The 15,463-nt window shown below is 43.7% G+C and overlaps 2 protein-coding genes across 14 annotated transcripts in view; one reads left to right on the top strand and one right to left on the bottom strand.

Moving 5' to 3' along the window:
* The window catches only part of Fam149b1 (family with sequence similarity 149 member B1), a 40,933-nt gene extending 30,199 nt beyond the window's left edge, over positions 1-10,734 (bottom strand). For all 13 annotated transcript variants that reach the window (XM_013123156.3, XM_013123155.3, XM_013123157.3 and 10 more), the window contains exons 1-4: positions 10,507-10,734; positions 6,071-6,175; positions 4,510-4,639; positions 1,332-1,474 (exon numbers count right to left, since the gene is read on the bottom strand). In XM_013123156.3, the coding sequence (XP_012978610.1) occupies positions 1,332-1,474; positions 4,510-4,639; positions 6,071-6,175; positions 10,507-10,553 (425 nt within the window). In that variant the 5' untranslated portion in view covers positions 10,554-10,734. The remainder of the gene's footprint in view (positions 1-1,331; positions 1,475-4,509; positions 4,640-6,070; positions 6,176-10,506) is intronic.
* An 86-nt stretch (positions 10,735-10,820) lies between these two features.
* The window catches only part of Ecd (ecdysoneless cell cycle regulator), a 22,879-nt gene continuing 18,236 nt past the window's right edge, over positions 10,821-15,463 (top strand). Inside the window, exons 1-2 of the mRNA XM_040735933.1 lie at positions 10,821-11,105; positions 12,420-12,625. Of these exons, the coding sequence (XP_040591867.1) occupies positions 12,421-12,625 (205 nt within the window). The 5' untranslated portion in view covers positions 10,821-11,105; position 12,420. The remainder of the gene's footprint in view (positions 11,106-12,419; positions 12,626-15,463) is intronic.

Raw genomic sequence — 15,463 nt, 5'->3', positions numbered from 1 at the left:
GCTGACCTCGAACTCACAGAGATCCACCTGCCTTGGCCCCCCAAGTGCTGGGATTAAAGGGGTGCATCACCACCACCACCCAGCATATGACTCATATTCTTAATAACATTAAACAGAAATTTAAGTATATGCAGTAGTGGACTATTGTGGTTTCTCAGGGAATAGTATGTTTGTCCTTTCAAGTACACATGATAATTACTTGTAGACAATGGTATAAAAAACATTCTCTGATCATTTTGTTCAAAAGAAGGGTTTTCTGAAATGCCCTGACACTCAGAAACTGTTACTGATATAGAGATACTTTACTCAGCTTGTGACATGATGGCTCCTGTCTGCAATCCCAGGCCCTGGGAGATGGAGGGGAGGGGAGGACCAGAAGTTCAAGATCATCAGTTCACATGCATCCGCCTGCGGTAGGAGGCTGCTCAGGGGCTAAAAGCACTCTCTGCTCCTGCAGAGGACCAGGTTCAGTTTCCAACATCTACATGGTAGTTCACAATTGTTTGTAACTCCAGTTCCAGGAGCTCTGGCATCCATGGGCACCAGGTATATGCGCAGTACATATAAACGCATGTTGATGAAACACTCATAATATGTAGGAAGAAAAAAAAGTTTTTGAGACAAGGTCTCACTAAGCAGTTCTGGCTGTCTTGGAACTTACTATGCAGACCAGGCTAGCCTCAAACTCATAGAGATCTACCTGTCCCTGCCTCTGAGTGCTGGCATTAAAGGTGTGCACCACCAAGTCCAGCCAGGAAAAAATGTTTAAAAAAAGAGAAAGTTCAAGGCCAACCTGGGCTGAGACCTCATCTTACACATACACAGGCACATTTTAAAGTTTTACTGCTAGATGGGTATGGTGGTGCATACACCAAGGAGACAGAGGCAGGCAGATAAATGAGTTCAAGACCAGCCTAATCTACATAGCGAGGCCTTGTCTCAAAAAAAAAAAAAAGTGTGCTTAATTAGAATATGTTGGAATGTTAGTGATTAGGATAAGTCCAAAAACTTCTACTAACCTGAGTTTTCTTTCAGCTGAGGCTTTATACACATGGCTTTAGATTATTTCATCAAAATATGTCCATTAATGGAAAGGGGAAAAAAATACTCTGGCCAGGTGGGCCTTTAGGTCCCAGCACTCTGGAGACAGAGACAGCTGTATCCCTGTTGAGTCAAGGCCAGTCTGGTCTACAGAGTGAGTTCCTGGCCAGCCAGGGTTTCATAGTGAGACCCTATCTCAAAAAAGAAAAAAAAAATCCAAAGCTCATAAAGGTTCAGAATTCAAGATGTGAGACGCCCACAGTTCCCACGGCAGTCAGGCTCCCTGGTACCTGAGGTGAGGGAAGCTCGACGCCCACTGCTGACACTCTCTCTGCAGACTCTGTGTGTTCACACTCAGCTTCTGCTCGTACAGGAGCTCGTCGATGGCTGTGAACATTGCCTGCACCTTCTCAGTGGCATTTTGATCGAGTTCCTAGAAACAAAACCGCCCCCCAAACATATAGATGAGCTATTAAGAATGTATTCTAGGGGCTTGAGAGATGGCTCAGTAGTTAAGAGCACTGACTGCTTTTCTAGAGTACCTGGGTTCAATTCCCAGCACCCACACGGCAGTTCACAACTGTCTGTAACTCCAGTTCCAGGGGAGTCTAGTTGCTGCATCCCCACACAGACATACACACAGGCAAAACACCAATGCACACACGCGTACACACACACACACACACACAAAGAATGTATTCTGTACATTCAGATTAGCGATTCTGAACCTGTGGCATTTTACATTTGATTTTTACATTTTTACTATCAGATATATTTTTGCGCACTTGAGTCACTGAGATATATAGACTTTGTATTAGATTAATTTTGGTGTCTAACTTTCTTTGGCAAGTTCTTTATAATAAAATTTTCATTTTTAAAAATTTGCATAGCGCCCTGGAAAATGAGCACCAGTGGATAACTCTGAGTTTTCTATCCATTTTAGGCTGTTCTTAATAATGCTGTAATAAACATATTTCAGGACAGCAAGTTGGCTAAGTGGGTAAAGACACTTGCTAAGTTCAAGCCCCAGGACTCACGGGTGGAAGGAGAAACTGGCATCCACAAGCTGTCTTTTTTTTTTAATATTTATTTTTTTATTTTTGGTTTTTAAAGACAGGACCTCCCTGTGTAGCCATGACTGTCCTGGAACTCTCTTTGTAGACCAGGTTGCCCTAAAATTCAGAGAACTTCACCTGCCTCTGCCTCCTGTGCTGGGATTAAAGGTGTGCGCCACCACTGCCCAGCGGATTTGCTCATTTTTGTGTGCTGTTTTCCTGCATGTGTGTCTGTGTGAAGGTGCCAGATACCCCAGAGCTGGAGCTGTAGACAGTTGTGAGCTGCCGTGTGGGTGCCGGGAATTGAACCTGGATCCTCTGGAAAAGCAGTCAGTGCTCTTAACCACTGAGTCATCTCCATAACTCCCCACAAGTTGTCTTCTGACTTCTATATTCATGCCATGGTATTTGCGCCCCCAACATAGACACAGAAACACACACACACACACACATACACACACACACACACACACACACACAAGATCAGAGGGAATATTTTAATCTCAGGCACCGAAGAATAAAAGATAAAAACAATCATGGTTTGCTTTGTTTTAGAGTTCATTTGAGACACTGTGTTTATATAAAAGGAAAGGTAAATTAGGGAGCTTTCACATCTCAAGGAATTTTCAGATGCTTCTGTTTTTTTCTTTTTTTAATAAGGACAACTTACAGAAATACATTTTATTTGTTGGTTTATTTTTTTTTCGAGACAGCCCTATATAACAGCCCTAGCTGTCCTAGAACTCGATTTATAAACCAGGTTGGCCTCAAACTCACAGAAATCCACTTGCCTCTGCCTCCCAAGTGCTGGGATTAAAGGTATGCGCCACCACATCTGGCCAGAAATACATTTTTAAGTGATTTAAAAATGAATTCTAAAAATTCACTGTACACTAAGCACCAAAAGGAAAGCAGGTGACGGAAACATGTATGCATCTTTCTGAACCTAAAGATATGATCACGGCTCAGGGTAACGGGACTGTGTACTCAGCTCACTGGACCCTCCAATAAGGCAACGGATTACGTCACCAGGCGTTTGGGGGCACCCATCCTTACACGGATGCTGGACTCATACTCTGGTCCTGATGACACTGACAACTGAGCCGCCTTGCCAGGCCCGCCTTTGGGACTCTTGCGTATGCTGCCATCAGCTATCTGAGAAGTTCTTTTTCTCCTTCTTCCCACGATTACCTCTTCAGTCCTTCAATCTCCATCTACTTACTGTGCAGATAATGCCATCGTCCCAAGTAAACGCCCTTATGACACCCTGCGTCAGCACCCTGCTAGAGAACTTTGCCACTCTGTACTTCACATCCTTGTCAGTCTCCTCATTAGACTCCTGGACTATGTAAGTCTCACTCCATAGCTACAGCAACAGACAGACATGCTCAAAATATTCCTTGAAGAAACTAATAGAACCTGAAAATCCAAATATTAAATACGGAGAAGCTCTCAGTATGATAGGCTAACACCAAGACTATTATATGTACTATTCTAGTTGACAGATGTGAAGGTAATAATAAACATTACCGCTAACAACGGTAAATGACAAAAGTAGACTGCAAAACAGTATGCACATACATATTAACCAAGGAAAACATACATACATAAAAACCTACTGGAAAGTGATTATTGGTAATAATACACGTAAACAATTAAGTGTCTCTGTAAAGAGAGCAGCTAACTACATTTTTCTGTGTGTATTTTTTTGTTGTTGTTTTGTTTTTTGAGACAGGGTTTCTCTGTGTAACAGCTCTGGTTGTCCTGGAACTCACTCTATAGACCTGGTTGGCCTCAAACTCAGAGATCCTCCTGCCTTTGCCTCATGAGTGCTGGGATTAAAGGTGAGCGCCACCACCACCCAGTTGGGATCTTGTCTCAAAACAATAAATAAAGTAGCTGGGCATGAAAGTACATGGCTTTAATCTCAGTCCTGGAGAGGCAGACGCAGATAGATTTCTGTGAGTTTGAGGCTAGCCTGGTCTACATAATGAATCCCAGGACAGCCAGAATCATACAAAAATACCTAATCCCAAAAACCCAATAAATAAACAAATAAGGAAACAAGGCAAAAAGTGACCAAGGAAAACACCTGTTGACCTCTGGCCTTCACACATGAGTACAAAGCAACAAGGCAAGCACACTCCTACACATACACACACACACACACACACACACACACACACAGTGCAAGGCAATAAGGCAAGTGCACTCCTACATATCATACCACACACAGGCATGTTCACCAGTGTGCGCTCACACGCCTACATACATATCATACCACCCACAGGCATGATCACCAGTGTGCGCTCACACGCCTGAACACACAGTTTGAAGAGTGAAGGAACGGCATTCCTCAGTTCCAACAGAGTTTTTTACTAGACTGCAGCAGAATAATTAGCAGACAACTCACACCATATCCCCAAGAGAAGTCAGAGCTGCCTTCTGTAGAGACCCCTGTGCCTGCATAGCTTGGAAAAGCAGAATGCGAATTCCCGGTGTCGGTTGATGTAAAAGGTGATTCTTGGGTGATGTCAGACTCACTAAACGATTAATTTGAGAGAAAGAGAGAAAAAGAGATTATTCTCATGTTTCCTTGGCACCTAATCAGGTGGCAAATATGTAACAATATATCTGTAAAGGCAAACATTCAAGCACTGTGAAAACCCACCGATCTGTATAGACAATCTGTACAGAACTGACGGCGGTGTGCTGAATGGCAGCCAGTTCATGAGTTAGTATCCACCTGAACCTGTGTTCTTCACCACTGGAGATACTTCAGATACGGTAACAGAGTGTCTGAACTCCTTAGCGCCTGTAATTTCTCAAGCACATTCACAAACACCCACCTCCTTTAGCCCTTGCTACTGAAACCTGTTGATGCAGGTCTAATGAAGTCTCTTTAAAACTCAAGGAATCTCTTTTATTTCCAGGTTTGAAACTAGATTTTGACTTTATATATTTTTTTTCTATAACAGCACATTATCCTTCAGAAACCTCTTTAAAGCTGGTCTTCTAACTCTTCCTTAGGAACTGCAATTATCATTTACTCAGTATTCACATATGATAAACATTGTATCAAGTTTTACACACTTTATATAATTTATAAGACCATGTAAGAGATGTTGATATGGCTGGAGAGATGGCTCAGAGGTTAAGAGCACTCGCTGCTCTTCCAGAGGTCCTGAGTTCAATTCCCAGCAACCATATGGTGGCTCGCAACCATCTGTAATGAGACCTGGTGACCTCTTCTGACCTGCAGGCACACATGCAGGAAGAACACTGTATACATAATAAATAAATAAATAAAAAAGAGATGTTGATAATGTCTTGTTGATGTATTTTTTTTCTTGGTCAAATCAACTTAAAGATTTGCCAGTTTTACTGACTGATTTCCAAAGAACCAACTTCTGGTTGTTGTTTTTCTATTTCACTATCCATTAACTCATTTGTCCAATGTTACTCAGCTAATAAATGGCAGGAATAGAATTAAAATCAAATCCCTGATCCCTTTTGAATCTAATTACTTAACAACTACATATGACTTCTGGCAGGCTGGAGAGATGTCTCTAAAGTTAAGAGTGTGTACTGCTTTCCCAGAGGAGCCAAGTTCAGTTCTCAGCAGCCATGTCAGGGAGTTCACAGGGGGACCTGCCCTTCAGCCTCTGCTGGCACCTGCAATCATCTGCACAAACTCACACATACGTAAATAAAAACCTAAATTTCACATTGGTGTGATATTGTTTTCAATAGCTGTTCCAGAATCTCACACACACACACACACACACACACACACACACACACACACACACACACACACACACACACAGAGGCTGACTCTGCAAAACTGAGCTCTAGTCTCCGGCTCTCGCAGAGATAAAATGTCTTCTCTTGTTTCACTGGCACAGGCGTGGTCCTAATGAACACCCTTGCCCTTAGCAAGTGCAATGAGCAAGCATGCGTTGTTTCCGTACCTTTGAGAACTGGTATCTTTTTCGTGGCTGTCATTGGTAGAGGAAATGTCATCCAGTTGCTCTGGAAGGGGATGATGGTTGAGCGCATGCTTTGTTATTCCTTTCCTGTGAAGACAGAACAGTCCTCGCTTTATAGTTCATAAGCCCTGTAAAGTCACAGGCTCACAATTATTTCTTATTCTCTGTGTGTATGTGCACGTGAAGCGTGAGACCAACTTGCAAGAGTTGGCTCTTTCCTTCCACCAGGAACTGAACTGTTACCAGCCTTGGTAGCAAGTGCTTTTACATGCTGAGCCACCTTGTCAGCCCCTAATAAAAACACTTAAAAGAAAAATTATGTTTGTGCCTGTCTGAGTCTGTGTGCACGTGGTGCCCGCAGGGTGTTGGATCTCCTGGAACTTGAGTTACAGGCAACTGTGAGCCCCCTAATATGGGTGCTGGGAACTAAACTCAGGTTCTCTTCAAGAACAGTAAGTACTTCTGAGCCAGGTCTCCAGCCCCCCAATATACTTTTTTAAAATGTCCACCATTAGAGAGAGAAAATTAAAGTGCACATTCTACTGAGTCTTAGCTTTATGTACAAATATGCTACAATTCATTAAAATCTCCAACTACTCATTTCCCCTGAGAAGCTCCGGAGCCAGACTACTTAGATTTGAACCCTGACCTCATCACTTACTAGTCATATTCCAAGCAGTCTTTAATCCCATGCTTTAAGTGAAACACATGTACGGAGATTCATGAAGTGCATTTTCACATTAAAGAAACTTGTAGAACTCCACCCAACCTACCATGTCTTCTGAATGCACTTGACTAGGGACTTTTGTGGGGAACTGATGCCTGCTGTAGATAATTAGTTCTGGAAGACATAATAGCTGACATAGTCCACTTTCTTCAGTGGACAAGTCCAGCAGAAAATAGATTCTAGAGGAGCATTGTCCAATGGAAATATGACAAAAGCCACTGTGAATGTCATTTACATTTTCAGGTGGTCACATTAAAAAAAAGCAAGCCATCCCAGCTGGCTTATATGTTTGTCTTGAATTTTTCATTTAAAAAGGCAAGCTGAGGCTGGGGATGCAGCTCAGCAACAGAGCTTCCTAGCGCATGTGAGGCTCTAAGTTCAGTTTCCAGCACCGAAACGGGGTGAGGATGGGAGGTCGTCATCTGTGTACTTGTGCAGAACGAAACACCTACAATCAGTAACCGTTAGAAAAGGGTACTACTGCCAAATGGATTACCACTATAACATCTAAAGTAAAAACCCGTTTTCATTTACATGCATCTAGTCCTGGTTGTTCACTCCATCTGATTCCCTTCTGGAAAGGTTACTATTAGGAACTATTAAAATGGCATCGAGAATGAGGAGTGTAACTACACAAGTTCAGTAATTTCAGCTCAGAAAATGCCTACATTTCCATACAAAGCCTATTTTTAACTTCTCTGGTTAGAATTAACTATAAAACAAACTTGGGGCTGAAGAGACGGCTTGGTGGGGAGAGGTCCCTGCCACGAAGCCTCATCACCTGAGTTCCACCCCCAAGGCTCCCGAAATGGAAGGACTCTTGTGAGCTGTCTTCTGACCTCCATACGTGTGCTTCTGTGCAAGTGCGCACACACACACATCATACACTAAATGGAATTTTAAAAATTAAAGAATTAAAGCAGATTTTAAGTCAAACCCGTTTCTCTTTGGGGAAATGACTGTTGTTTAGTCTTATTCCCTAGTGGGCTTATTGCCTAATTTGCTGTTGTCTAGATAACATATTCCTTAGTTGACAGCATGCTGATAAAAAACAAGGGAGTTCTTTTCTCTGTGTGGCTCTTGTACCAAGTCAAGAGAGTGTTACCACTTATTGAGGACCTACTGTTGGGGGCCACGCCAGGGGACCAACAGGCAGCGTGGGGACTCAGGGAACACGGCTGGGCGGTTGACAAGCCATGCCTGAGTGAGCCTTGGAGAGGCAGACCCAAGGACTATGTGTCCTAAGGACCTCATGTTGTTAGTGGGTGTGGCTCTGAGTGTTGCCTTCACGGTCACCACATCCCTCATAATCTTCAGGTTCAGGAGGTTTCTAGCCCTCACTGGGCAGTGTTACTGATTCCTACAATAATAGTGATTGACTTTTTCCAGGCATTGCTGTTGGAACAGATTAATGATTCAACCACCACCCTTAGAGAGAATTTAGACATGCAGAATTGTTAGTAAAGTTTTTGTTAATGGTTTTGAGGTAGAAAATCTTGGGGAACAATTTAGTTTATAAAGACACACTTTTAATAGTTGAACCTCGTTGAGGTCAGGAATAGGAACAGTGGCAACCTGGCTATTGCGGGCTGATGTACCTTTCTTGCTAGGATGGGTTGGTGATCAAGGGTGATGATGAATTTAATTCCTTGTACCCATCTCTGCCCTCAGCTTCCTCATATAAAAACTGTTGATGAGTGGGTAAGCACCCTTAGGATTCAAAGTAGAGCTGACTGATTGTTTTTCATATACAGAAGTTTAGATTTGTGATTATTTTAAGATTTTTTATAAGATTACCTTTTGAGATAAATAATAAAGTGATTGATCCTTTCTTTGTAACCACAAGATGAAGCCTACCAGCAAAAGAAATAGCTGAGAAAAATACCGTGCTTGCTTATACTCTGCTAATCTATAACAGGTTGCTTGGGTACGAAAGTATGTGGAGTCTTGGGGACAACTTGTTTTTCAGCTGTAATACATAAAGTGTTTAATTATGTAAGGGATATGGAAAACATATTATTGTTTACTTGTATTCATTGTAATCATTCACTCAAAACGCAGACTGTAACCACATTGTAATTTTTATACTACTTGAAAGACTTTTGCAGGGATATACAAGCTGTAAGGGAAAATGTAAAGCTAGTTAGAAGGAAAAATTAAGAATAGACAGAAGGGAAACATCAGGGTAGAACAGAACAGAAAGAGAATAGAGTAGAATAAGCAACAATAAAAATAATAAAATGAAGAACTAAGCTTTGGCCCTCAGGAAAGTCCTCATGTGTCTGTCTGTCCAGTAGTTTGCCTGTTCTGTATCTCCTTTTCAGTTTCTCTGACCTGCTGAAGGCTTGCCATTCAGCAGCACCCTAGGTGAGATCTTGACATGTTGGAGTTGTGTGTGTGTTTCTCTTTTTTGCCAGCCCCAGAGAGTTGAGTTTTGCCCACCTTGCCTGCTCCAGAGAACTAAGTTTTACTCCCCTCAGATAGAAAAGTCAACTGAGTGATTAGCATGCCAACTCTTCGGACCCCTCAATCCTTGAAGCTGTCAGCCCTGTGCCATCATTTTAGGTATGCTTGTATATATAGACAGAAAGGGTGAGATTTAGTAATTTGTCAAAAAGCTACACAGCAATAAAAGTGCCCGTCCAGGATCTCAGATGTGGCTTTAAATGAATGTATTGGCATGCACAGCTACAGTTTAGTAAGTGTATGACGGCTGAAATAAGTTTAGTGATAGGGAACAACTGGGCTTGGCTTTTTAAAGTTCAGACTCTAATGGCTTAAGGTGTGGAACCTTACTAATTTCATCTGAGAAACAGAAGCTAGTTATAGCCATCTTTCAGAACTGCTGAAAGGCTCAAAAACCTGAAGGTTCCTTCGAAATTGCCACATGCCAGAAATGTAAGGCATTATCATTATCTGCCACATTACAGCACTTTTTTGTTTGTTTTTTTCGAGACAGGGTTTCTCTGTATTGTTTTGGAGGCCGTCCTGGAACTCTCTCTGTAGACCAGGCTGGCCTCGAGCTCACAGAGATCTGCCTGCCTCTACTTCCCGAGTGCTGGGATTAAAGGTGTGTGCCACCGACGCCCAGCACATTACAGCACTTAACTAAGGGTACAAAGCAGGTCTTTTGGCTACAAGTGTTTGCTTTTCAGTCCACAAACAAAACTGATTCTTATTTGCCAGGGGTGTGCAAAGTATTGACAACAGGCTTTCGGACTGGATTGATACTTGGTTTGTACTTCTCGGCTGCACCATCTAAATCTTCTAGATACAACCTTTAGACCTGTGATCTTTATCCGTAGGATGTGCAAAGTCGGTCTCCTAGCTTTGCTAATGCATTCAAGCAAACAGCTTTGCACAGTGTTTGGAACTAGACACGTTCAACTTTATTCCAGCATTCGGCTACTGTCTTCCGTAGGGGCCAGAAGCACTGTGGGAACAGTAAGGGCTTCTGGAGGTCCACTTCCTCAATGCATGCAGTAACAGGCCAAAAGAGTCTCAGGGTAGCAGGGACGGCACACCATCAGCGGGTGGCCCAGGGACAAGAGACAGCTTCCGCCAGGGCTGGGAGGGGAGAACCCGGCGGACTAGCTCCTCTCCCGAGCCCCGGGGAGGGGAGGAGAGACTATCAAGGAGGGTCTCTAGAGCTCCCGCGGCCCAGGCTGGGCGAGCAGAGCGGTCCACTCACAGCTCCACGCTCTGCGGCACGGCCTTCCGAGTGTATCTGGAGATCATCCTCCGTTTTCTCCTCCGCGGCCGGGGCGGGCTAGCCAGGGAGGGGGCTTCGGGGCCTGGCCCTCCCGCCGGCTCCGGCCCGGCCCCCTCCTGCCACCTACCGGCCCCGTCTCTCCCCGTCTCGCCCCGTCGCCTAGACTCCGGACCGCCACCTCCCAGAGTTCCCACTCTATAGTCTTCCGACCTGCCTCCTTCCTCTCCTGAGAGGAAGTGACGGAGGAAGACCGCCTCGTCCAGAAACTGGCTCCGATGCGCATTAGTGACTACGTCCAAGGTTCCCAGACTCACGGCTCCCGGGGGTCCAGGCGGAGTGGTGGCCCTGGCAGGGAGGACCGGCTGGGCTTGGGCGGTTGCTGTTCTCTTCTGACCAAGAGCCGCAGTGGTGAAGAGGCGGCCCAGGAAAGGTGCCGGAGCAGAGGCTCACGAGAGGGCCTCTAGCCGTGAAAGGAATGGCTGGACCTGATTCCGGCGGACGAGGGGCGTCTAGAGGGACGAAAGACGACTAGACCGCGCCAGGCTCCGGCTCTCGGTCGCCGCTTTCTGTGCTCTCAGGTTTGCCGTTTGTGTTACGAATCCTTAGCCCGAGTGATCTCAAGTTCAATTCTGACTCTGGAAGTGCTGCGCGGGGAGTTCGGCTTGGGCTGGGGGGGGAGGGGGTAGAACCTTTGCCTGACCCTCCGGGCTGAAAGGCAGCATGATTCTAATTTACGCTGATGTGTGGGTAGTTGCGTGGAAGACGCGGGTTCCGCATTGGTCCTTTGCAAAGCAAAGTGAGCTTAAAAATCAAATCGCAGCGTTAGGTGGGCATCTGGAACTATGGCAAATTATTTTGGGACGAAATGGTAACACAGATTTTTGTGCTTTCAAATCTCCTGTAGACTTAAATTCTGTAAAGCAAGGGACATTGCTGTTTTGTTTGTTTGCTTTGTTTTTAGAGACAGGGTTTCTCTGTGTGGGTCTGGCTGTCCTGGAAGTAGCTCTATGGACCAGTCTGACCTCGAACTCCAGAAATCCACCTGCCTTTGCCTCCCGAGCGCTAGGATTAAAGGCTTACGCCTCCACCGCCCGGCGAAACACTGCCTTTTAACGCATTTGATAACAGTTTTAAAGTAACAAGGTGCTTTAGAGATGGAGTGTAACAATTAACGAGAAAACTCAAGAAAGAAAAGTGTCCAAAGTATGCAATAGAAGCACAATTGGACGTTTTGAGAGAAAATGGTGGATTAATGTAATGTTCTCTTTTTTTTTTAAGATTTATTTATTATGTACACACTGTTCTGCCTGCAGGTCAGAAGAGGGCACCAGGTGTCATTATAGACTGTTGTGAGTCACCATGTGGTTGCTGGGAATTGAACTCAGGACCACTAGAAGAGCAATCAGTGCTCTTAACCTCTGAACCATCTCTCCAGCCCCTAATGTATGTTTTCAAACTGTGCTACACACACTGCTACTAATTTAAGGGCAAAATACTTCATTTGTTTGTGAGACAGGGCCTTGCTATGTTTCCCAGGCCAACCTTGAACTCCTGGACCCAAGTGATCCTCTTGCCTTAGTCTCTCGACTGAGACCACACACACATCCATTGCACTTAGCAGTTTTAATTTTTATTCTTGCACACTTACTTGGTAATTGGAAGGTGCGTTGTTGGATCTCCATTCACTCTATAACATTAAGGTTTCCATTTAACGTAAGTATAAGGGACATGTTTTTAATGTCATTCAGAGAGTGATAGTCAAGTGGTGTGTGATGATGGTAGGGTTTCAAAGTTTGGGAAATAATGCAGTCACCTAGAAGAGTTTTGGGAATGCTGTTGTTTCTTCTCCTGTGTGGCTTATGTCGCTGAAGCTTTGAATGTCATTTTCAAAGAATGGAGGGCAATATGAAGCTTGCAATGGTAGAAGATGCTGTGGAGTACCACCTGTTCCTAATACCAGATAAAGCAAGAGACACAGATGAACCCAAGGAGATTCTTCAGAAGTACATTGAAAGAATAATGACCCAGTTTGCACCTATACTGGTCCCTTATATCTGGCAGAATCAGCCTTTCAATCTCAAATATAAACCTGCAAAAGGTAAAGTAACCCGCTTATTAGTGTTGTCTAAGAGAGAGTTACATCCACAACCTTTAAAGCAGTGATGTTTGCCTGTATCAATTTAAGGCCCTAAAGTTAAATATGTGCCATATAGATCAGAATGTGGGGATTGTGGTTATTGCTCTGAACTTTAATTGCAATGCTGTGCTCAGGCCCAGCTTACCCTGTTTCTTCAATCATGGTTCCTTTTTATTACTCAGGGCTTATCTTGATGTCTTTAGTGGGTTTCTTTGTTTTATATAGTTGTTTTGCTGAGAATCAAGAGTGACTTTATCTGTCTAACAAAGATAATGAAATGGGTTTTGTCACGGTCAGTTGCCATCCGGAAGCATTTTGAATATCCTTTACTGCTTACATGTGTCATCGGTGATTTCAACCAACTCTAGCAAAATACAGTAATCTGCTCTGTCATTTCTTCTAACTCTATGAACATGACTAATAGGTAACTGGCCCAGTTGGTATCTACACAGTGGCTTATGTAGGGCCTATTTAGGATAAGGAGCTTGGTATCTTTTGCTGGCTCATAGTTTAGTGCTAATCTGTTGTATTTTGCTAGTAACTGCTAAGTTTCTCCTTTGCTTTTTACAGCACTGGGCATTGAACTTGGGGCCTTGTGCATTGCTAAGCAACTGGCCTACTACTGAGCTACTTCTCCAACTCTAATTTTTTTTTTTTTTTTTTTTTTTTGGTTTTTCGAGACAGGGTTTCTCTGTATTGTTTTGGAGGCTATCGGTCCAGCCCAGCCTCGAACTCACAGAGATCTGCCTGCCTCTGCCTCCGAGTGCTGGGATTAAAGGCGTGCGCCACCACCGCCTGGCTTCCAACTCTAATTTTATTGAACTCTTATTTTCTAGAATTCATACGATTTTTTAAAAGATTTATTTATTTATTACATATACACCAGATTGAATTGTAGATGGTGTGAGCCACCATGTGGTTGCTGGGAATTGAACTCAAGACCTCTGGAAGAGCAGTCAGTGCTCTTAACCTCTGAGCCATCTCTCCAGCCCCAGAATTCATATGATGTTTATTGACAGGGAGACTAGCAAATTAGTATGCCACATCTAAAACCAACCTTTTAGCTGTGAGCTTGACACTCTGCAGGCTAAGGCAGAAGAGGCACCCATTTGAGACCAGCCCAGGCCACAGAGTGAGACCCAGTTTTACAACAAAAGCAACCTTTTAACTTTTAGGAAACCATGTTTACTCTGTATTTTCTCACTCATCTAATGGCACTGCTGACTAGTTGACCAAGCTAGTGAGTATTTCAAATTATGCTCGTCACTGCTATCTTCAGTGTAGTGTGAGCACTGCCAGAATATCCCTTTCTGCATCTGTTTGATCTCAGGGAGGCTGCTCTTTATTCTTTCATCCGGGAAACTACAGGGCCCAACTTACCTCTCCAGCTCCAGTCTCTTGAGCTCCTCACACTATTGGCAGTACCTTCGTACAACACAGATTGGATCGTGTCACCTCCTGGCTTAACCTCCTTCATTTTCCTGTTGCTGCAGGGGGGAGGTTTCAGTTGAAGTCTGACATGTAATGTAAATAGAAGTCATACTCTAATCATGATAATAATATAAATAGTAAAAAGTAATAAAATAAAAACAACCGTGCTCTAGTCTAACTGGCAGATCCGGGTGGTTTGGAGTGAGCGGGAGAGTTGAGTGTTCACCTCACCTGGTTTTGCTGTGATTGCTCTGGTAGTACCCGTGTTGCATATGTTTGACGTTCACTCTGTTAATGTGGTGCATTGCATTGATTGATTTCTTAAGTTCTTGTTTGTGTGTATGGGTGTTCCCCTGCGTGTAAGTCTGTGAATTCTTGTTTGTGTGTATGGGTGTTCCCCTGCGTGTAAGTCTGTGAATTCTTGTTTGTGTGTATGGGTGTTCCCCTGCGTGTAAGTCTGTGAATTCTTGTTTGTGTGTATGGGTGTTCCCCTGCGTGTAAGTCTGAATTCTTGTTTGTGTGTATGGGTGTTCCCCTGCGTGTAAGTCTGTGAATTCTTGTTTGTGTGTATGGGTGTTCCCCTGCGTGTAAGTCTGTGAATTCTTGTTTGTGTGTATGGGTGTTCCCCTGCGTGTAAGTCCGTGAATTCTTGTTTGTGTGTATGGGTGTTCCCCTGCGTGTAAGTCCGTGAATTCTTGTTTGTGTGTATGGGTGTTCCCCTGCGTGTAAGTCTGTGAATTCTTGTTTGTGTGTATGGGTGTTCCCCTGCGTGTAAGTCTGTGCACCATGTCATACAGGGCCCTCAGAGGTCAGAAGAGGACATCAGACCCCTTAGAACTGGAGATATAAAGGATTGTGAGCCACCACGTAAATGCTAGAAATTGTACCCGGGTCCGCCAGGGCTCTTAACCACTGAGCCATCTCTCCAGCCCCATATTTACTGATTTTTTTTTTTGTATGTTGAACCATCTTTGTAATCTAAGAAAAAAGATCCCATTGGATTGTAGTATTATAACCCTTTCAATGTGTGGTTGTATTTGGTTAGTCAGTTTTTTCATTATCGTGACAAAGATACCTGAGAAAAATCAATGTAAGAGGATTTATTTTAGCTTATGGCCTCAGCCTCCTCAGGGCTAGAATTACAAGAGGCACTGTGCTCTGCTAGTAGAGGTTTTTGATTACTAATTGAATATCCTTTATAGTTACAGGTCTGATAATATTCGGCTTTCTCATGATTGAGTCAAGACCTTAAGTAGGAATTCATCCATTTCTTATAGGCTCCCCACTTTCTTGGTGTGAGGCATTCATGGATTCCCTTATAATCTTTTATATTCTGTAGAAAGAGCATACTGTTCCTGCTTTCATTTC

The sequence above is a fragment of the Mesocricetus auratus genome, unplaced genomic scaffold (assembly GCF_017639785.1).
Source record: "Mesocricetus auratus isolate SY011 unplaced genomic scaffold, BCM_Maur_2.0 Super-Scaffold_100053, whole genome shotgun sequence".
NCBI lineage: Eukaryota > Metazoa > Chordata > Mammalia > Rodentia > Cricetidae > Mesocricetus > Mesocricetus auratus.
Note: the sequence above shows the minus strand (reverse complement) of the source record. Positions and strands in the feature narration are given on the sequence as shown.